Source organism: Microtus pennsylvanicus, chromosome 3 (assembly GCF_037038515.1).
Source record: "Microtus pennsylvanicus isolate mMicPen1 chromosome 3, mMicPen1.hap1, whole genome shotgun sequence".
In the NCBI taxonomy this organism is placed as follows: Eukaryota; Metazoa; Chordata; class Mammalia; order Rodentia; family Cricetidae; genus Microtus; species Microtus pennsylvanicus.
In genome coordinates this window covers 85,272,851-85,293,852 of record NC_134581.1, presented here as the reverse complement: position 1 = coordinate 85,293,852, position 21,002 = coordinate 85,272,851, and the positions used below count along the sequence as shown (strand labels likewise).

General features: G+C 45.8%; 1 protein-coding gene and 1 long non-coding RNA gene across 5 annotated transcripts; one reads left to right on the top strand and one right to left on the bottom strand.

The window, feature by feature from the left end:
* On the bottom strand, positions 1-16,346 carry Tirap (TIR domain containing adaptor protein). 4 transcript variants are annotated; one of them, XM_075966414.1, is made up of 6 exons: positions 16,079-16,195; positions 15,490-15,593; positions 6,520-6,581; positions 6,238-6,384; positions 3,588-4,241; positions 1-3,072 (listed from the first exon to the last, which is right to left on the bottom strand). In XM_075966414.1, the coding sequence occupies exons 4-6, from the start codon at positions 6,302-6,304 to the stop codon at positions 3,053-3,055; spliced, it is 741 nt and encodes a 246-aa protein (XP_075822529.1). In that variant the 5' UTR covers positions 6,305-6,384; positions 6,520-6,581; positions 15,490-15,593; positions 16,079-16,195; the 3' UTR covers positions 1-3,052. The 4 variants fall into 4 exon arrangements, with proteins under 4 accessions (XP_075822529.1, XP_075822531.1, XP_075822530.1 ...); XM_075966416.1 differs by lacking the exon at positions 16,079-16,195 and adding an exon at positions 16,264-16,346 and having other exon boundaries at positions 18-3,072; XM_075966415.1 differs by having other exon boundaries at positions 18-3,072; positions 15,472-15,593.
* Positions 16,296-17,489, top strand: LOC142846242 (uncharacterized). Its single transcript, XR_012910046.1, has 2 exons — positions 16,296-16,412; positions 16,735-17,489. It is a non-coding gene; the product is annotated as an uncharacterized LOC142846242 (long non-coding RNA).
* Positions 17,490-21,002: the final 3,513 nt, after the last annotated feature.

The window sequence follows — 21,002 nt, the reverse complement described above, 5'->3', positions numbered from 1 at the left end:
AATGTGAAAAATATTATATAACTTTATTGAAATACATTTAAAGACATAAGTGGAGATGTTCCTTTATGGATAGGAAGGCTTTATCATAAAAGTACCTGTTTTTCCTAGTCAAATCCATAAACTAAACGTAACTCCAATAAAAATACCGACTTTTCCCTGGCAACTGACAATATGAATAAACAAAGCAGAGAAGTACAAATTAAGAAAAGATAGAGTAATTTTGATAAACAAGAAGAGCGGGAAGAATTGATCCTCAGGGTATTAAAGCTTTTTAAAGACCTGTGGTACTAACACAGGGTCTACTTGAAAGAGACCAGAGAACCAGCAACAGACACGGACATGCGACAGTATGCAGCAGCAGTGGCTGGGTCTGGTGGCACACACCTTTAATCCCAGCACTGCGCTGGAGACGCAGAGGCAGACAGATCTCTGAGTCTGAGGCCAGCCGGGTTGACATAGTGATTCTTGGCCAGCCAGGGATACACAGTGTGATCCTACCTCAAATAAACAGAAAACAACAAACAGCTATCAGTGGAGACAGGATGTAACTGATAGAAAAGAATTGGATTTCTGACTTGAAAACCAAGAGCAAACCATGCATGATAGCTTATAATGTGTGAAATCCCAGGGCTTGGGAGGCTGAGCTCGGAAGATCTCAAGTTTGTGGTCGATCTGGGCGACAGACCCTGTTTCCAAAAACCAAAAGAAAACAAGTAACAGACAAACAAAAACAACCCCAAGTGGAGGAAAGATCTAAATATTAATAGAAATACTTTGGAAGAAGATATAACCAGCTTTTTTTTCCTTCAAGATTGACTGTAGAAGGTAGGAATAACACAGGAAAGACTTTGTAAGACACAAAAGCGCTGGCTACAACTTCATAGACAGCATTTTATATTAAGATGAAAATAGAACTTTATCGTGCTCAAAAAAAAAATCCCTCATGATTTAGAGGAATGTAACTAAATGTTTAGGGAGAAAGGACCTAGAAATTGTTTTAAAGAGCTCTTAGAACAGTGGTTCTCAACCTTCCTAATGCTGTAACCCTTTAATACAGTTTCTCATGTTGTGGCGACTCCCAAACATAAAAATTATTTTTGTTGCTACTACATAGCTGTAATTTTGCTCCTGTTATGAATCATAAATATTTGACAAGTAGAGCATCTGACATGTGACCTCTGTGAAAGGAACGCTCGACCGCAGACTGAGAACTGCTGACCCAGAACAAGAGGAAGCTCATGAGTGACGTATCATAACATCAACGTACCTCACAAACAGGTCAAACAACGGAAACACACATTGTGATGCAATGTGTATAAAAGATAAAGCCATAAAAATAAATGACATTTTGCTGGGATGCATCTATCTATAGAAACCTCATACCGAAAAGCTCACAGTAAGTTCAAAATTAATTCAAAATAGTGGTTATTTCTGTTAGGAAACACGAGGGGCCTGGAACTCAGAACACGACGGAAACAAACATGTTGGGAATAAGGTTTGTTTACTGTATTTTTTATACTAAAGTGGTAGGTGCATGAGTATGCTATAGCATCCTTTAGATATTTTGTATGTAACAAAAAAAATAATAATTTAAAAATAATTTGTTTTCTATAAAGGGACATGGCAAAAGGAAGAGAAGAGGCTAAGGGTATACACCAGGGGAGACAGTGACGGCTGACCATGTTTCTGTTCTCATTGAGAAGATAGGGATGCCTTGCCTCTCCCTGGGAACACATACTGTGCTAGATTGAGAACATTGATTCCTTTCAGTTCATCATAAAGACAGGTGCTATGAAGCATGGGCTCTAGCAGATGTCGGAGGAGGTCCGATGTGTCAAAGGATCCAGGTGAAGAAGCTGAGTCCTGCACCCTGCTTTTCCTTCTCCCTACTTGTTCATGCGGTCAGAATGGTTTCCAGGTTTGTTTGGTTTTTTCATTTTGATGGTGCCAGTGGTCGAAGCCAAGCCCTCATCCGTGCTAAGCAAGTGTTCTACCACCAACTCCACCTATAACCCTAGATTTGCATTTCTAACCTTTTAGAAAAAGATTTCTTTATGAGTATGCCTGTTTTGCCTGCAGAAGTGTGTGCGTTCCATATGTGTGTCTGGTGCCTAAGGAGGTCCTGGTCAGAGAAGGCATTAGATCCCCTGGAAGCAGAGTTATAAATAAGCACGTGAGCCTTATTTATAACTACCATGTGGATACTGGGAATTGAACCTGGATCCTCTGCAAAGGCAACAAGAGTTCTTAGCCACTGAGCCATCCCTCCAGCCCCTAGGCTTGCTTTTGTTGTTATTGTTGTTTGAGAGAGGGTTTCGCTGTATAACAGCTATGACTGTCCCGGAACTTGCTTTGTAGATCAGGCTGACCTTGAACTCACAGAGATCTGCCTGTTTCTGCCTCCTAAAGGCATGTGCCATCACCGCCTGGCAAGGTTTGTATTTCAAACCTTTTTTGTTGTTCAGTAAGTGGTATTCAGTGTGGGGCTGGACGTGCCTTTCCTCCAGCTCTGTAAAGTGAGTTGATGTCTCTGGGAAAGAGCTACAGTAGTGTGAGTGTGAAGGACCTGATACCTGCCATCTCTCCCCGGTTTCCCAGGCAACTGAGAAGAGCATTGACTTCTAGTTCATCAGTCAGGCTCACCCCTTGGTGAGGAGTGGTACCTATTTACTCGGGTGCCTGACTCCCGAGAAGAAGAGCACGGTGTGTCAGCTTCCTGTTCAGTTAAGCAGCAGACAAGACACTGCTGCCCCTCCTGACGTCACAATCTCTTGACAACTCCAATTTCTGACTTCCTCGTTGCCTTCCTGGGAGAGTCCCTGGCTCCTTCTGCCCTTCTTGGGGAATCCCCATCTTCCTCCTGGTTTCCTTGGTGGTGGTGGGGAGCATCTTCCACCGGGCCTTCTTGTAGAGCCCCCAGTAATGGAAGCGGTGGCAAGCTGACCCTGTGCCAGGTCCACAGTGCAGCTGGCGCTGGCGTCTGAGGCCATAGCTACTGGAATCCAGCACCTGGAGTGAGCTATCTCCAACTTTTCTCATGAAAACTCAAGTGTCAACTTAGTGTTTCCAGATCTGAAAGAGACCAAAGAGAATCACAAGGCTTATCACTCTTACCAGACCTAGCATCTGTCATTTCTCCCCAGCAGGCCCTCCCCTGATACAGGCTGCAGTTGGTTTCTATCACCTTTTTTTCTTTACCATTTTGCAGTGTTAAACTGATGTCACTCCTTGCATCTGCCCAGCTCCTGGAACACGCCTCTAATCCAGTTTCAGAGAGAAACCTATTACGCTCACTAATACTACTGCTAATTGATGACTCAGTTTGTGCTAGGCCCTGCCTGTTATAAACACTTGACACGTACTCATTCTATACTAATGGAGTCCTGATGAAGAATGAGAAATTCAAGGTTCAGCGGGGCTAAGTGACATGCCCAAGTAACCCAAATGCTAGTGGGTGAAAGAGCCAGGGTACAAACTCAGTCTTCCCCAGAAGCTTTCAATTACTGGAGCTACAGAGACTGCGTCCTAAAGTCCTTACACAGACACTGGTTGACACTTTACCCCCTCCAGGCCCGCCTGTAGCTTACAGCGTATGACAGCCTCCTTGACTTGGTAAAAGCCACCATCCTGGCCTCTGCCGTCCACATAGTACATGAATCGGAGTTCCGGTGGGTAGGCGGCTCTGGTCAAACCGGATAGCAGGGGTATGGTGCAACCCTCTGCCCCGGGGGCCTCCGTCAGGGCCTGCAGCATCTGGTACTTGCACCAGGGGTCCCGGAGGAAGCCTGGGGTGATGAGTAGCACACGGCAGTGACTACTACTCAATGCCTGGCATAGTTCAGAAACAATGGCGCCGCCTGGTGTTGCATCCCGAAGCTGCAGGAAGCAGCGTAGGCTGGCCCTGCTACCCTCTAAGTAGGAGACCAGCTCCTGGGCGGTCTCTAGGTCCTCCTCACTGTGGCACACGCAGACGTCATAGTCTTTGCTCCAGCGGCCACTGCTGCAGCTGGTGTCCATGTGTGTTGATTGCAGGGTAGGAGACATTACTGAGCTGCAGCTCGGGGGTGAGCTTCGGTTGGAGGGTGAGTCGTGGCTCAGGGGTGAGCTTCGGTTGGAGGGTGAGTCGTGGCTCGGGGGTGGGAGACCGTCCTGTGTGGCTTTCTGTGAACCATCACTTGGGTGGCTTTCCCGGGGGGCTGGCATCTTCTTAGGCTTCTTCAACAAAGCCTGCCTAAACCAGTCTACAGGGGGAAAACACAGAGCTGAGACTTGCTGCCTGCAAGTTGAAGCCCCACTCCCAAGGAAAATGGGCGGGACTCTGCCAGCGACACCTTACCCGCTGTCCTACTGCCCACTGCCTTGCTGTTAGGCACACCCCTGAGGTCTTTCCTAAGAGTTCTTGCTGTCTTTAAAGGTTCCCCAATACTTAGAGATCTTGAATCCTGACCAGGCGGTGGTGGTGAACGCCTTTAATCCTAGCATTTGGGAGGTGGAGGCAGGCAGATCTCTGTGAGTTTGAGGCCAGCCTGGTCTACAGAACTAGTTCCAGGACAGAGAAACCCTGTCTCAGAGAGGGGATAAAAGAAAGAAAAGAAAAAAAAAAAAAAACAGGGCGGCTTTAATGGAGTCACTGTGGTGAGGGAGTGTTTGTTATAATCTAGCTACCCAAGAGGCTGAGACAGTTAGGGGTAATTCAAGGCCAGACTGGAAAAAAAAAATGATTGCCATAGAAATAAAGTAAAATTTGCTGTGCGTGATGGCACACGCCTTTAATCTCAGCACCTGAGAGGCAGAGGCTGGTGGATCTCTGAGTTCAAGGTCAGCCTGGTCTACAGAGAGTTCCAGGCCAGCCAGAGCTGCATAATGAGACCCTCTCTGAAACATAAAATAAAATTAGAATAAAACAAATTATTTGATTATAAATTAATAATTTAATTATAAAAATAATAAATATAGATGACCTTGTTCTGTTGTAGATCATCTGCTATCTGCTACCCAGAGGCCACCTTAGTCAGAAGGCTCTGTAGAGTAGTCAACTGTCTATGTTAGTGCACATCCTCAGATGGGGACTAATCAGGCTCAAGGCCTAGCTGCAGCCCTAAGAGGAGGGGAACTGATCAAGGTAAGAATGGAAAGGGTGAAGGAAAATGGGTACAGTAATATATGCCTGTAATCCCAGAATTTGGGACATAGATACAGAGGACTGGAAGTTTAGGGTCAACCTCTACTACAATGATAAGTTCAAGGCAGCCTGGTTAATACAAATGAGTAGCTAAATAAGAGAAAAAAGCGGGCGATGGTGGCGCTTGCCTTTAATCCCAGCACTCGGGAGGCAGAGGCAGGCGGATCTCTGTGTCTCTGTGAGTTCGAGACCAGCCTGGTCTACAGAGCTAGTTCGAGGACAGGCTCCAAAGCCACAGAGAAACCCTGTATCAAAAAACAAAAAAAAAAAAAAAAGAGAGAGAGAAAAAAGGTCCAAGGGGCTGGAATCTGTTGTGTTGTTCAGAGGCCAAGGGCTGCTAGTCCGAGCTCTCAGGGAACACAGAAGCCACACTTGCCCGCCCCAGATCTGACTGCAGACCTGTCATGCCTCTTGCTTGGTGACCTTAAGCAAACTGGCCTAGATCTCCATTTCCTCATGTATCAAATGAGTTTGTTAGTTCTTTTTTTGTTTTTGTTTTGTTTTTGTTTTTTTTCGAGACAGGGTTTCTTTGTGGCTTTGGAGCCTGTCCTGGAACTAGCTCTGTAGACCAGGCTGGTCTTGAACTCACAGAGATCCATCTGCCTCTGCCTCCCGAGTGCTGGGATTAAAGGCATGTGCCATCATCGCCTGGCCGAGTTTGTTAGTTCTTGAAGTTAAATTGTAAGTACTCTATAATGTTAAAACTCAGCTGTACTGGGGATTGTTACTTTTTTCTTTCCTTGTTTCCTTTCTTTGAATAGTTCTGGGAAAGAATTCAGATGTCAGGATACACCACCTCAAGCCTTCGGAACAATGGTTGTCAGGCCAATAGGCTGGAAAACATCTGAATCAAAGGCCTGCAGAACCCATCATGCATCCCTGATTCCTCCCTCTCCTCGCAGCTTTGGGTCATCTCACCAGCAGCTCTGTTCCCCATCCCAGACTTTCCGCATCTCTCCTCTGCATTTGGAAGAGTCCCTCTTCTCACCTCACCAGCAGACTGGGAATTACCCTCTCAGGGACCAGAGCGTAACTAGGAGACAGGCTCTACTCACCAGCTATCTTGTCTCGAGGCTTCTTGGACTGAGTGGAAGAGGCTGGGACGGAGGAGGACGAAGCCATAGTGCAGGCCTCCAAACTAACCCTGGGAGAGCAGGCATTGAGGGCGTGGTAGGGTGGGAGAGAGCCATGGAGCAGCCATCCTGCAAAGGACAACAAAAGTTGTACTTACCTACCTGGAAGTTCTGCTTTTCTCCTAGTCCCTAAGGGCTCAGTCTCTCACCAGGTCCATGGGACCAGGGAAATGACCCAGATCTGGGAAGTGTGACCAGACTTACAAGGTACAAACTTGGTAGAGTGACTGTTCTCTGCTGCAGCTGGCCAGGAATGCATCTGAGATCTAGGAAAACAGAGAGGACAGGCAGCTCTTTAGAAGGACTTCCTGTGTCGATGCCGAAACAGGAGAGGGACTGGCCATTTGGACAGGTAGGTGAGTGTTAAGCAGTCTTGCTACATTGTCTCTGTCTATCTTGCTCTAACCCCATCCACCCACTTACCTAGCCCTTGCCTGTCAGCTAGGGAAACAATGTCATAAAACGGTGAAGACTGCCAACTACACATACATTGCTGGGATTTGCACCTCATGCTGATCAGGGCCTTCAATAATCTTTCTAGGCTTTGGTGTCTCCATCTGTGATGCTAGGAACTGCAACTCAGCATTACCATGTGAACAACATGAAGAAATTTACTAACAGCACCTCGTGTGTAAAAAATTGTTAAGAAAGTATTGTGGATTAGTATGTCTCAGGTACACAGGAGGTTGAGGCAGCTGGATTACTTCTATCTATGAGTTTGGATCAGCTTCAACAATCTTTTGAAACACCCCCCCTCCTTTTGTTTTGTTTTTCAGGACAGAGTTTCTCTGTGTAATAGCTCTGGTTGTCCTGGAACTTGCTTTGTAGACCAGGCTGGCCTTGAACTCACAGAGATCCACCCACCTCTGCCTCCCAAGTGCTGGAATTCAAGGTGTGTGCCACCAGTGGTCTTGAGATCCCATCTTAAAACGGTCAGGTGTGGTGGTACGTGCCTGTAATCCTAGCACTCACAGGAGGACTGCTGCAAATTTCAGGTCAGCTTGGGCTACATAGTTAGTTCCTGGCTACCTAGGGATATATAGTGAGCTGTGGGAGGGAATTTAGTCCTCAGTACTTTTGTTTTTATTTCTTTAACTTATTTTTTATGTTTTGTTTTTTTAAGAAGGTTTCTCTCTGTAGCCTTGGCTGTCTTGGAACTCAGTCTGTAGACCAGGCTGGCCTTGAACTCAGAGATCCACCTGCCTCTGCTAGGATTAAGGTGGCACTGTCTGGCAGTCCTTAGTACTTTTAAAACCCAATTCCTAGTTCGAGTTTATCCCTTAGTCCTTAATTCTTTTTTTTTTTTTTTTTCCGAGACAGGGTTTCTCCGTAGCTTTTTTGGTTCCTGTCCTGGAACTAGCTCTTGTAGACCAGGCTGGCCTCGAACTCACAGAGATCCGCCTGCCTCTGCCTCCCGAGTGCTGGGATTAAAGGTGTGCGCCACCAACGCCCGGCTCCTTAATTCTTTTAAATTGTGTGTGTGTGTGTGTGTGTGTGTGTGTGTGTGTGTGTGAGAGAGAGAGAGAGAGAGAGAGAGAGAGAGAGAGAGAGAGAGGGGGAGAGGTGCAAGCACATGGTATTCCACAGCCTATGTGGAAGACAAAAGGCAGCTTTTAGAGGCTGATATCATTCATCTATCTGTCTGTCTGTCTGTCTGTCTGTCTATTTACCTATCTATCTCTTTGTCTATCTACCTATCTATCTACCTACCTACCTATCATTCATCTGTCTATCTATCTATCTATCTATCTATCTATCTATCTATCTATCTATCTATCTATCTACTTCTGCTTCCCAAATGCTGGGTAGAAAGACCTGCACCATTATACCCAGTGCTGTTTTTTAAATATTTATTTATTTGTCATATTGCCCTTTCATGTGGGAAGAATATATTTGGTTTATAAGATTCAATATTATGACATTAATCTTCCCAAAATTGATCTTTAGTTCAGTGCTATCTCTGACTAGCAGGTTTTTTAAAAAAAATTTCTATTTTTATTTTTATTTTGGGACACGTTATCAAATTGCTTCAGAATTTGTATGAAAACACAAAGGACCAAGAATGCTCTTCTGTGTTCTCTGCACACCACAAGTGTGGTTCTGATGCTGGAGCTCTCTTAGCTTTGGTTTTAGGGAGAAGACTCTGTGGGAGCAGAGCCTGTTCGAATGCAGGGGAGCCCTAGCATTCTCGAGGCAATTCTCCAGCTGAAGGAAGGTAGAGAGCTGGGTTTGGGAGCTAGTAATGATGAACACAGGGTTGTTTTCTGGCTTTTTGCTGAATCTGCAGGCGTCATAACAAAAGTTTCCTCTGGGAATCCATACAGAAACAAATCTGTAATCAGAAGTTTCAAAATTTTAAAAATGTAAATTTTGTCTGGCAGTGATGGCACATGCCTTTAATCCCAGCACTTGGGATTAACGTGCTGCAGCAAAGGCAGGCACATCTTTGTGAGTTCAAGGCCAGCTTGGACTACAAAGCCAGTTTCAGGATAGCCAGGGCTACACAAAGAAACCCTGTCTCGGATAACAAAACAAAATATATAAATTTTAAAAAATGTAAGTGTGTGTTGGACATTAATGAACAAGTACCACAGTTCAAGGAACGTACGGTGCTGCGCGATGAAGGCAGTGTGGTGACCGATCCTAATTGCTGGCCTGGTTAGGATGAGACTAGCAAGGCACTCCCATGGGGGTGTTTGTGAGGTTGCTCTCCGAAATGACTGGAACACAGAGCGCTGATGTAATGAATGCATCAATCCCTTCCCGGATTCATGATCTAATGCCATGACAGGGAGGCATGGAAGTGTAGCCTAGCGGAGAAATCAATTTTTGTTTTAATAGAAAATGTATTGTTTGCCCTTGATAAAAACTGGAGAATAACTTAATTTTTAAAAATGATATTATAAAGTTTAAGATAACATAAAAATAGTATGAAAACAAAAACATCATATAGTATGATATTTAACTTGAATATCCAGATGTAACTTTTATGAAACAGGGCTGGGGGTAGCTTAGGGGGAGAGCAAACACTTAACTGATACAGACATATTTGTGTTCACCTACACTTAACATGCACAAAGCCCTGCATGGATCCTTAGTAAAAGGAAAAGGAGGAGGGGGAGGAGAGGAAGAGTGTGTAGAAGAGGAGTAAGAGGAAGGAAGGAAGCAAGTAAGGTTTTTGAAATAACTCACCCTTTTATAGCACATCCTGATTTGGGGCAACTGCCTTTTTTTATTGCTTTAGAACAACAAAGACAAAAACAACAACAAAAAAACTATGGCTGGAGATGTAGCACTGGGGTAGAGTGCTTGCTTAGCTTGCACAGATGAGGCCTAGCGCCGAGGTCAGGGGAAGAAGGGTGAGAGAGAGGAAGAGGAGAAGAAGATGAAAAAGGAGCAGGGGAGAATTGAGTCAATAGTTTAACAGTACATCCATTGGAAGCAGGGGTGGGTGGGTGGAGGGGGATATGCCCATTAACTGTCATTATGGAAAAGTGTAAGCATAGGAAATAACAGCATTTCTGACAGGATAATTGTGCGAGATGGCAGACAAGTTCCTGTAAGCATGTACTTCCCAGATAAAACCTCATGCACCTTCCTTTTTTATTATAAGTTCTTTTGCAGGCAGCCAAGGCTGGGGAGCAATCAGGCATGACTAAACTTTTCCCAGATGCAGAGGAACTGTCACCCCCGTCGAGCAGATAAGATACTGAGTCCAGGCCTCCTGCTGGCAGATCTGATCAACAGCTCTGTCCAATCTGACTCATAGGGACTCTCAAGAGGTCACGTTCCCTTTTTAAATGCACACAAAGCAGAATGACATGAACCTCAGAGGCCCACTTTATAGAGAATGACACACATTTCACAGAAAGCTGGCAAGGAGCTCCCTCAAAAGAGAACCCGCTAGAGAACTGGGCATGGTGGCACACGCTTGTGCTCCCATTAGGGATTTAGGAAGCTTTGGCATGAAGATCACTTCTAGTTCAAGGTCAGCCTGGACTACACAGTGAGTCCCAGGCTAGCTTGGGATATAAATTGAAAACCCTCCCCAATAAAAAGCAAAACAAAACAAGACATACACACTCACACAGACACACACACACACACACAAAACAACCCCACTTGAGAAAAACAAAGTAAAATGTAAAGACATTCCTGGAGATTCTTTTTTTTAAAAATATTTATTTATTTATTTATTTATTTATTTATTTATTTATTTATTTATTTATTATGCATACAATATTCTGTCTGTGTGTACGTCTGCAGGCCAGAAGAGGGCACCAGACCTCATTACAGATGGTAGTGAGCCACCATGTGGTTGCCGGGAATTGAACTCAGGACCTCTGGAAGAGCAGACACTGCTCTTAACCACTGAGCCATCTCTCCAGCCTGGAGATTCTTATTGGGTGGTTTAGAAGAGAAGCCTAAGTTTTATGAGTTTTCTATAAAATTCTAATGCATGAAAGCATTAATCTAGATGTTAAAAAAATATATATATACACACACATACTTGATGTGATATTTTATGTGTATATGAATATATAATATACATGCATATATAAACCCATAAAATACGCATAATAATATATATTAAGACACACACATGTGTGCACACTTACACAATACTAATACACTTTCTAATTTTAAAAGCAAATAAATTGTCGATATTTATAATCAGTGAAATTTACTTATTTATTTTTATTTTGGAGGGAGTTAAGGTAGGGTCTCTTATAGTACACACTGGCCTCTACTCACTCTCTAGCCCAGAATGACTCTGAACTCTAGATCTTCCTGCCTCCACATTCCGTGTGCTGGGATTACATGCAAATATATTGTGTATGTTCTAAATATATATGCCTAAATGATGTGTTTGTTTTGTACTTATTATGCTGTGAATTTTGTGTAAATATGCAAGTAGTTAATATAGATTGTGTCAGGAGCATTCAGGAGGCAGAGGCAGGAAGATCTTTGTATGTGTTTGTGTGTTAAGGCCAGTGTGGTCTACATAGTGAGTTCCAGACCAGGCAGACCTGCAGAGTGGAAACCCTGTCTTAAAAAAACCAAACCATGGGCTGGAGAGATGGCTCAGAGGTTAAGAGCATTGCCTTATCTTCCAAAGGTCCTGAGTTCAATTATCAGCAACCACATGGTGGCCCACAACCATTTGTAATGGAGTCTGGTGCCCTCTTCTGGCCTGCAGGCACACATACAGACAGAATATTGTATATATAATTAATAAATAAATATTAAAAAAAAACAAACCATGGGCTGGAGAAATGGCTCAGAGGTTAAGAGCACTGATAGTTCTTCCAGAGGTCCTGAGTTCAATTCCCAGCAACCACATGGTGGCTCACAGCCATCTATAATGAGATCTGGTGCCCTCTTCTGGCCTGCAAGCATACATGCAAATAGAACACTATACAAAATAAATAAATAAATCTTAAAAAAAACATCAAACCATCTAGGTGGTGGTGGTGATCACCTTTGATTCCCTCACTCAGGAGGCATAGGCAGGCAGAGCTCTGAGTTGGATGTCAGCCTGGTCTACAAAGCAAGTTCTCGGACAGCCAGGGCTACACAGAGAAACCATGTCTTGAAAAACAAAACGAAGTGAACAAACAAACCAAAACCTGTCTTCAGGCATTAGTTACCCCTGGAGCTTAAAAATGGCTCTCCCCCACTCTTTTTTTAAGTAGTGCTGGAGATAGGGAATCTAGCTCATTGTAAGCACTCTACCGCTGAGCTACATCTTACAACTCCAATGAGTGCTTCTAATACACTTTCAAAAAAATTTTATTTATTTATTTATTATGTATACAGTGTTCTATCTGTATGTATGCTTGCAGGCCAGAAGAGGGCACCAGGAGGTCTCATTACAGATGGTTGTGAGCCACCATGTGGTTGCTGGGAATTGAACTCAGGACCTTTGGAAGAGCAGGCAATGCTCTTAACCACTGAGCCATCTCTCCAGCTTCTTAATACACTTTTAAAAGGCACTGTAGATAAAGGTAGTGAAAAGTACCTACGATCTTAAAGACAAGTGCTGACCTGTGCACTACCGGAGTCGTAAGGATTTACTGTAAAGCAACAGCAGCTGAGGCAGAACGACTGTTGGGGAAGGGAAAGCAGACAATATAAAACCAGAGTGTCGCTATGCAGACCTGCATCCCAGCCATCTCCTGCCTTACACAATGGTGACACTGAGATGTGCTATACAGACCTGCATCCCAGCTATCTCCTGCCTTACACAATGGACACTGAGATGTGCTATACAGACCTGCATCCCAGCTATCTCCTGCCTTACACAATGGACACTGAGATGTGCTATACAGACCTGCATCCCAGCTATCTCCTGCCTTACACAATGGACACTGAGATGTGCTATACAGACCTGCATCCCAGCCATCTCCTGCCTTACACAATGGACACTGAGATGTGCTATACAGACCTGCATCCCAGCCATCTCCTGCCTTACACAATGGACACTGAGATGTGCTATACAGACCTGCATCCCAGCTATCTCCTGCCTTACACAATGGACACTGAGATGTGCTATACAGACCTGCATCCCAGCTATCTCCTGCCTTACACAATGGTGACACTGAGATGTGCTATACAGACCTGCATCCCAGCTATCTCCTGCCTTACACAATGGACACTGAGATGTGCTATACAGACCTGCATCCCAGCCATCTCCTGCCTTACACAATGGACACTGAGATGTGCTATACAGACCTGCATCCCAGCTATCTCCTGCCTTACACAATGGACACTGAGATGTGCTATACAGACCTGCATCCCAGCTATCTCCTGCCTTACACAATGGACACTGAGATGTGCTATACAGACCTGCATCCCAGCTATCTCCTGCCTTACACAATGGACACTGAGATGTGCTATACAGACCTGCATCCCAGCTATCTCCTGCCTTACACAATGGACACTGAGATGTGCTATACAGACCTGCATCCCAGCCATCTCCTGCCTTACACAATGGACACTGAGATGTGCTATACAGACCTGCATCCCAGCTATCTCCTGCCTTACACAATGGACACTGAGATGTGCTATACAGACCTGCATCCCAGCTATCTCCTGCCTTGCACAATGGACACTGAGATGTGCTATACAGACCTGCATCCCAGCTATCTCCTGCCTTACACAATGGACACTGAGATGTGCTATACAGACCTGCATCCCAGCCATCTCCTGCCTTACACAATGGACACTGAGATGTGCTATACAGACCTGCATCCCAGCTATCTCCTGCCTTACACAATGGACACTGAGATGTGCTATACAGACCTGCATCCCAGCCATCTCCTGCCTTACACAATGGTGACACTGAGATGTGCTATACAGACCTGCATCCCAGCCATCTCCTGCCTTACACAATGGACACTGAGATGTGCTATACAGACCTGCATCCCAGCTATCTCCTGCCTTACACAATGGTGACACTGAGATGTGCTATACAGACCTGCATCCCAGCCATCTCTTGCCTTGCACAATGGTGACACTGAGGTTCAGTAGAGAAAAATTATGGTCTTTCCACCTTGTCCTCCTATTTTGAGATAGGGTTTGTTTTAGCCCAGGCTGGCATTCAATTGTTATGTAGCTGAGGATGACACTGAGCTTCTGGTCCTCCAGCCTCCACTTCTGAAGTGCTGGGATCATCGGCAAGGGCTATGAAGCCCAGTTTTATGCCATGCTGGGGATCCAACACACGGGTTTGTGCATTCTAGGGAAGAGTTCTACCAACTGAGCTACACCACCAGTCCCAGAAAGGTGCTCTTTGCAATCCATAGGATTAGTTCTCCTTAGTATTGTGGGGAATTTTAATCTCAATTTACATCTCAATATACACAAACTAAATTTCAAATAGGTATTAGAGATAGCTGTGACTAGCAAGACAATAAAGATCTTATAGGAAAACATATGACATGATTTATGACTTTGGAGTAGACAAAACAAAAAAAATATTGAGATATGGTCTCATTTTATAGAGGCTGGCCTAAAACACAGTACATAGGCCAGACTGGTCTCAAACTCACAGCCATCTGCCTGAGTGCTCAGAGTACAGGTGAGAACCATTACATCTGGCTTTAAAAAAAATTCAGATGTGATACAGTCTGTATAAGGGGAAAATGATAAATTGGAAAACATTAATGTAAAGACTTTTATCCCCAAAGATATCATTAGGAGAGTGAGGACAGAATCTGCTGAAACAGAGGTGATGTTTAAAACTATGTATCTAGCCGGGCAGTGGTGGCGCACACCTTTAATCCCAGCACTTGGGAGGCAGAGGCAGGTGGAGCTCTGTGAGTTCGAGGCCAGCCTGGTTTACAAGAGCTAGTTCCAGGACAGCCAGGGCTGTTACAAAGAGAAACTCTATCTTGGAAAACAAAAGTATCTAACGAATGCCTTTAACTCCCAAATATTTCTAGAACTCCCATATGCTGCTGAGAGGCATGTATGGAGAGAAGACTTGAACAGTCATCTCACAGAAGGGATATTCAAATGATCAGCAGACAGAAAGATAGATGCTCGGTTTACCGTCCTCAGAGAAATGCAAATTGAAACCTCAGAGCATCAACACTGGGCAGTCAGCAGAAACAGCTACAGAAAGGACACTGGCTGGAGCTTAATAAGGACAGAAGAGTGAGCATGCTCACACTGCTGCTGGGAGTGCGGGGCTAACCCAGGCTGGCCAGCCTTGACCTCACCTCCTCTCCGCTCCACTGTGCTGAGTACAGGTGTCTGCTGTGCTACCCAGGAAGCATAGCCTTCTTTTTTTTTTTAAACTTAGAAAATATTAATGTCTTTGGATGTTTTGCCTGTGTGTATGTCTGTGTACCACTTTCCTGCCAGGTGCCTGCAGAGGCCAGAAGAAGGTATTGGATCCATGAGGGTTCTGAAGATCGAACCAGGGTCCCCTAGAAGAGCACCCAGTGCTCTTAACCACGGAGCCTTTGCTCTAGCACCCAGCACAATTATTTTGGAAAGATGCTGCACACTATATAATCAAACCGAGCAATCACACACAAGTCACACTACTCAAAACAGGCCAAAGATGAAAACAAGCATGTCCATCAGTAAAATGGATAAACAATATGCAGTCCATCTTTCTGACAGAATATCATACATCATACATACGCGCATACAAAGACTTACTGTTCTGGATGCAGGTTACACAAACAAGCCTGTGAAAAGTGGTTTGGCGGGACTCAGGATCTGTGCACTTTTCCATATGTTTGTTATGTTTTGTTTCTTAAAGTCTGAAAACAAAGCAGGCAAGATTTCCACTGAGTCATTCCCGGGTAGGTGTGTCAGCCAGAGTACACCCTACTTCCTTCTCTAGTTGGCACTTCTCGGGTTTCTAGATTACCTGCCACCCAGTGGACCTAAGTCCGAACTATTACTACACCCCCCTTGGTTCTTGGCACGACAGTCGTCCCTGTGACTGTGGTAGCGACAGAACACCGCCAGAGTCAAGCCCAAGAGCAGGGGCCAGGTTGTGACCAGAGCGAGACTGCCAGGAGCCAGAGAGAGCCACCTGATGCGGCCAGGCTGCTGAAGCCCAGCCACACTAACGGCCCCGCGCCCGCTGCGGTGCCACAGGAAGGTGGCGGCTTTCCGGGAGTGCAGGACGGCGGGTTGGAAGGGGCGGGGCAGGGAAGCGGGTGTCCCGGGAAAGAAAGAGCGACTCCCAGGGCCCGGCCGCCCACCGCCCTGCGTCCCCGCGTCCCCACCGCCCGCTCACCTGCGCGACCCCGCGCTGCCGGCCGCAGGCTCGGCCGGGAAGTGCCAGCGCCCCGGCTCCCGGAAGCTCCTCGGCCGCCGCCCTCCTGCCCGCACCAGCCGCCCTCCTGCCCGCGCCCGCCCGCCGGTGTGCCCGCCCGACCCTAGGGGGCGCTCGCCGGTCCGCGTCGCCCGGGCTTCACCCACCCGCTGCTGAACCCTTGCGCCAGTTCCTCAGGGCCGCGGTGAAGTCCTCAGCCCAGGCTTGCCCCGTCTGAGCGCGTGGGAACGAGGAGAAAACTCCTCCAGCAAGGGAGGCACAGAAAAATGAGGCATTTTCCCAAAGGTCTCTCAAGGTAGGTTAAATGGTACCAAGGAGACGGACCAGCCCCGGGGAGGTGGATACCTTTATGGAAGGAGGGTCCTATTAATGTTGACGCCCACAGCCTGGAATGAGTCTTGCCAAAAGTGTTTGCCCTCAGGGCAGGGATTTCCGGATGGATATTCAACTGCAGTTCCCAGGGTACCAAACTACTGGGGGGGGGGGGGGGGGAGGTGGTTAGGCAAGACGTTGGCACGTCCTGATGAAATACTTAAGTTCTTTGCACCTACTTCCTAGAGTTCTTGCTGTGAACTTTGTGACCCTCCAAGGGAATAATACAACATTTCCTTCCACAGAAGTCTTCTTAAAATGTCAACCTCAGACTGAGCGGTGATGGCACATGCCTTGATCCCAGCGCTCGGGACACAGACAGGCAAACCTCTGAATTCCAAGACAGCCAGGGCTGTTTACACAAAGAAACCCTATCTCGAAAAACAAAAGTAAACAAAGTCAACCTGAAAACAACACATGAAATGCTGGCAGGTGGGAGTTGAATGGGCCTTATCTACCCCTCTAGACTAATTTCTTTTGCTCTCCAGCCAGTCAAAAAGGATAACTTGGTCTGAGGGAGACAGTTTGTGCTGTGGGGGCTGTTCATGAGTGATCTTTCTAGGCTTACTCACCAAAATTACACTCTTCTGGTTGCTGATGTTGAAAGAGATGGATATTCATCAGGAGAGCACTGGCAACCAGAATTCCTGGAAAGAAGTTGTGTCTGCAAACGCGGATTGATTAGACCTGTAGTGATGTGGAGAGGTTGGGGTGTTGCCTGTGCAGAGGCTAATCACTTCACCTCTCTGAATAGCCATTCCTTGAGCATATTCCTAGCTGCACACCCCAAAAGCTAAGGATGCCATCAGAAAACATGAGGCCTTTAGGAAAGCTTCTCCCATCATTACATTGGCTTGATTTATGAATTTGTTCTGTAAAACTTTAAAACTTTGTGAAGCCATTTCCACATTGGGACATGTAATTTGGGGTAACTTAAATCTGTGTTCTTGAGCCTTGGCCAACTCAAATATGGCTCAAGAATAAACGCTTATTCCCTTTACGGAAAGAGCTGTCCTGTGTTTTTGCTGTCAGCATCATCGTCGTCTGTGTTTGTGTCTCCTACAGTTGCTCACACTTGGTGAATGCTTGCTTTTGCTCCTTGGTGAGGATGGGCCTAGCTGCTGTTTGTTAAAAAACAAAACCAAACCCTCTAGCCAGGCTCATTTCTGTGCCTTAGGAAAGTCTTTCTTCCTCTTTTGTTTGTTTTTGAAGATAGGGTCTCCAGTAGCCCTAGGCTAACCTCAAACTTGCTAGTAATTTAAATGACCTTGGATTTTTCTGATCTTCCTGCTGCTGACCCCAAATTCTGGGAAACAGGCTTGTGCCACTTCACCTGGCCAGGAAAACCCTTAAAAAAGAAACTGAGGCTGAAGAGTGGTTAATATCACCTCCTGCTCTTCCAGAGGTTTGATGAGTCCCAGCACCCTCATCAGGTGGCTCACAATTGGCTGTAACTCCAGTTTTCCAACTTCCTCTTCTGGCCTCCACTCCCCTGCCCCCACAGCATAAATGCACAGACAAAATACAAATCTTAAACGTTATTACTATTGCATATGTATAGGTCATAGGACAGCTTTTGGGAGGTCTCTTCCTCTCTCCTTTTTGCCATGCTATGTGCTCTCCGCTGACTGGCTCTTTCTCTACTTCCCTTCTTGACAGGCTGAATCCTGGGAATACTGACATATGCAACCGTACCATGTTTTTTTTTTCCTTAGGTTCTTGGGATTTAAATTAAATTGTTGGGCCCAAATAGTGTTTTGAGCCCTTGGAAAGCCTTTTAAGTTCTGCCCTCCCCAGTCCTTCCCAGAAATCCCTTTGCCTTGGCCCTACCTCTCATTGCAGTATAGACTCCCTGGGTCCAGGGAAGGACCTTTGGGGTCCAGCAGGAATGCTTAGATGGACACCCAGACTACAGGACAAGCTCCGGGATGTCTGGGTTTGAGGGCCAAGTTGAGGTCTTGGTCCAGCTCCTCATATAGTTTAAAGGGCAAGACAGTTGTAATCACATGCCCATAAAGGCTTTCCCATGAGATCAAATTAAAGTCCTGCAGGAACAGAGGATTCCTTAGGCATTAACGTTTATAGCACCTATTTCTTTGGACCCTTAGACTGTGATGGCTATACCAGATCACTATGGGGCACCTAAAGAGCTACCATCCAGGGCTAAGGAGTTAATTCTCTGGCCTGACTGACCCCAGGGGCTAAATAAAGCCTATTGGCTATGCTCCTGACAAGTCCCCTCTAACATTTCAGTACTACCTGCTGATAGCTTTTCTGTTGCTTACTGCCTCATGCCTGGCTCTCTCCAAACCACACACAGACTTAAGGTCTCCCAGCTGGCCCATCTCTCCTGTACCCATCGCTATATGATGTCTGTTAGGATTTTTTCCTAGCAAGCTTTTTGCTGATGCAAAAATCCCAATCAAGCCAAATTAAGAAATATCCAGGTTTAATGGGATTCCTGTGCTCTTGGGTGGTCCCGAGGGGGAACCGGGAGGCAGCGAACAGGGGTGGGGGTGGAGGTGAGGGGGGCACAGGGGACCACCATGAGGGGACTTTCCGGGGAAGCAGTTTAAGTAGACTGGGGGAATGGTCAAGATTTTGGCGGGCTCGTCTTGACACTCTTCCAGGGAGGGGTCAAGGCTTGGTGGGCACAGGGATGGGGCCTCCAAAGATGGAGACCAGAGACCGGGGCTTGGGACTTACAACTTCTACCTTTACCTTTTACTTTTCATCCTCTCCAAAGGACTTTTGATGGAGCCATTTCCCCAGGAAGCTCTATTCTAATTCACTCTTCTGCTGCTACCATGTATGCCTTAAACTGCATTCCGTGGTCACCTCTGACCCGCTGGGTGCTGAGTTCAGCTGACACGTGACATTTCTTCTGGTGCCTACTTCTTGGTTTTCACGATTCTACACTCCTGGATTTTCTCCTGCCTCATGGGTCCCTTCCGCATTCATTCAGTTCTCTCTAAGTGCCAGTGGGTCCCTCCAGCTCTCGTGTTCTCCTTAACCCTTTACTCTCCTTTGATGATGCTGTTGTTCTATGGCCTCTCTACAGCCCAGTCACCCATGACTGGTGTGGGATGTCCTTCTGTATATGTGTTGTGTTTATTGGTGGATGAATAAAGCTATTTGGGCCAATGACTTAGCTGAGTAAAGCCAGGCCGGAAATCAGAACAGAGATAGAGAGACAGAGTAGGTGGAGTCAAAGAGATGCCATGTTGCTGCCGAAAGAGAAAGACACCCACTAGAACCTTACCAGTAGGCCACAGCATCATGGTGACACACAGATTAATAGAAATGGGTTAAGATATAACAGCTGGCTAGAAATATGAATGAACCATTGGTCAAACAGTGTTAGAATTAATATAGTTTCTGTGTGATTATTTGGGGTCTCGGCTTACACATGACACCTACCACAGGTACTTTCCTTTCAGCATGTCCCACACTAGGCTACTCATTTTGCTGTTCTTTCCTGTGTCATTTCTGTGAGAAACATGGTACCCATTTGGCTGTTTAGCCGGAAACCTAGGAAATAATGGCTCCATTTCACATTGTCATTGTCACTACATTGCTCCATGTGTTATGTGTTTCCCACCATGACTGTCACCTGCTATTTGGGCTGCAACAGCCTTCATCTAGAATTGTTTTCTGTGACTTCCCCAGATCACCTCTTGTGTTGTTGTTGAGGATCAAATCCAGGGCCATCCACATGCTGAGCGCTCTGCCACCAGGCTGCACCTGAGTCAGAGGGAGGTTTTTTTTTTTTTTTTTTAAGATTTATTTATTGGGCTGGAGAGATGGCTCAGAGGTTAAGAGCATTGCCTACTCTTCCAAAGGTCCTGAGTTAAATTCCCAGCAACCACATGGTGGCTCACAACCATCTGTAATGGGGTCTGGTGCCCTCTTCTGGCCTGCAGGCATACACACAGACAGAATATTGTATACATAATAAATAAATAAATATTTTAAAAAAAAGATTTTTTTTTTAAAAAAAATACATATACAATGTTCTGCCTGCATGTATGTCTGTTTTTGGTTTTTTTTTAAGACAGGGTTTCTCTGTGTAGCCCTGGCTGACCTAAAACTAGCTTTGCAGACCTGGTTGTCCTCAAACCCACAGGGATTCTCTTGCCTCTGCCTCTTGAATGCTGGGATTGAAGGCATGGGCCACCACCACTCTTAGCCGGAGAGAGACTTTTACAAGGGAAATCTGATCATGTTGCTCTCTATTTAAAACTCTTCTGCTGGACTTCTGCCAAGAAGAAATCCAAGCTTCTTAGGGTGACTCTTCAGACCCTGGTTCCTCGTCTTTCCCGCCATGATCCAGTCAGAATGCTACTTTGAATCTTGCGATAGACTGAATGTTGGTAGCCAGAAGCTGGAGCTTTATAGGTTGACTAAACGATTTCATTTCTCCTGTCTGGAACCATCTGTTCCTGTGGAACTCAGGGACAGGGCATACTAGCTTGCAAACAGGATGCCTCCCACAAAGGATCTGAGAAACACT

Bases quoted from the DNA above. Each gene is read 5' to 3' on its own strand.
- Tirap (XM_075966416.1), bottom strand. From the start codon at position 6,304: ATGGCTTCGTCCTCCTCCGTCCCAGCCTCTTCCACTCAGTCCAAGAAG. The intron at 4,242-6,237 runs GTGAGTAGAGCC...TTCCCCCTGTAG, and splicing joins GCCTCGAGACAAGATAGCTG to ACTGGTTTAGGCAGGCTTTG. The intron at 3,073-3,587 runs GTAAGCTACAGG...GGTCTCTTTCAG, and splicing joins CAAGGAGGCTGTCATACGCT to ATCTGGAAACACTAAGTTGA.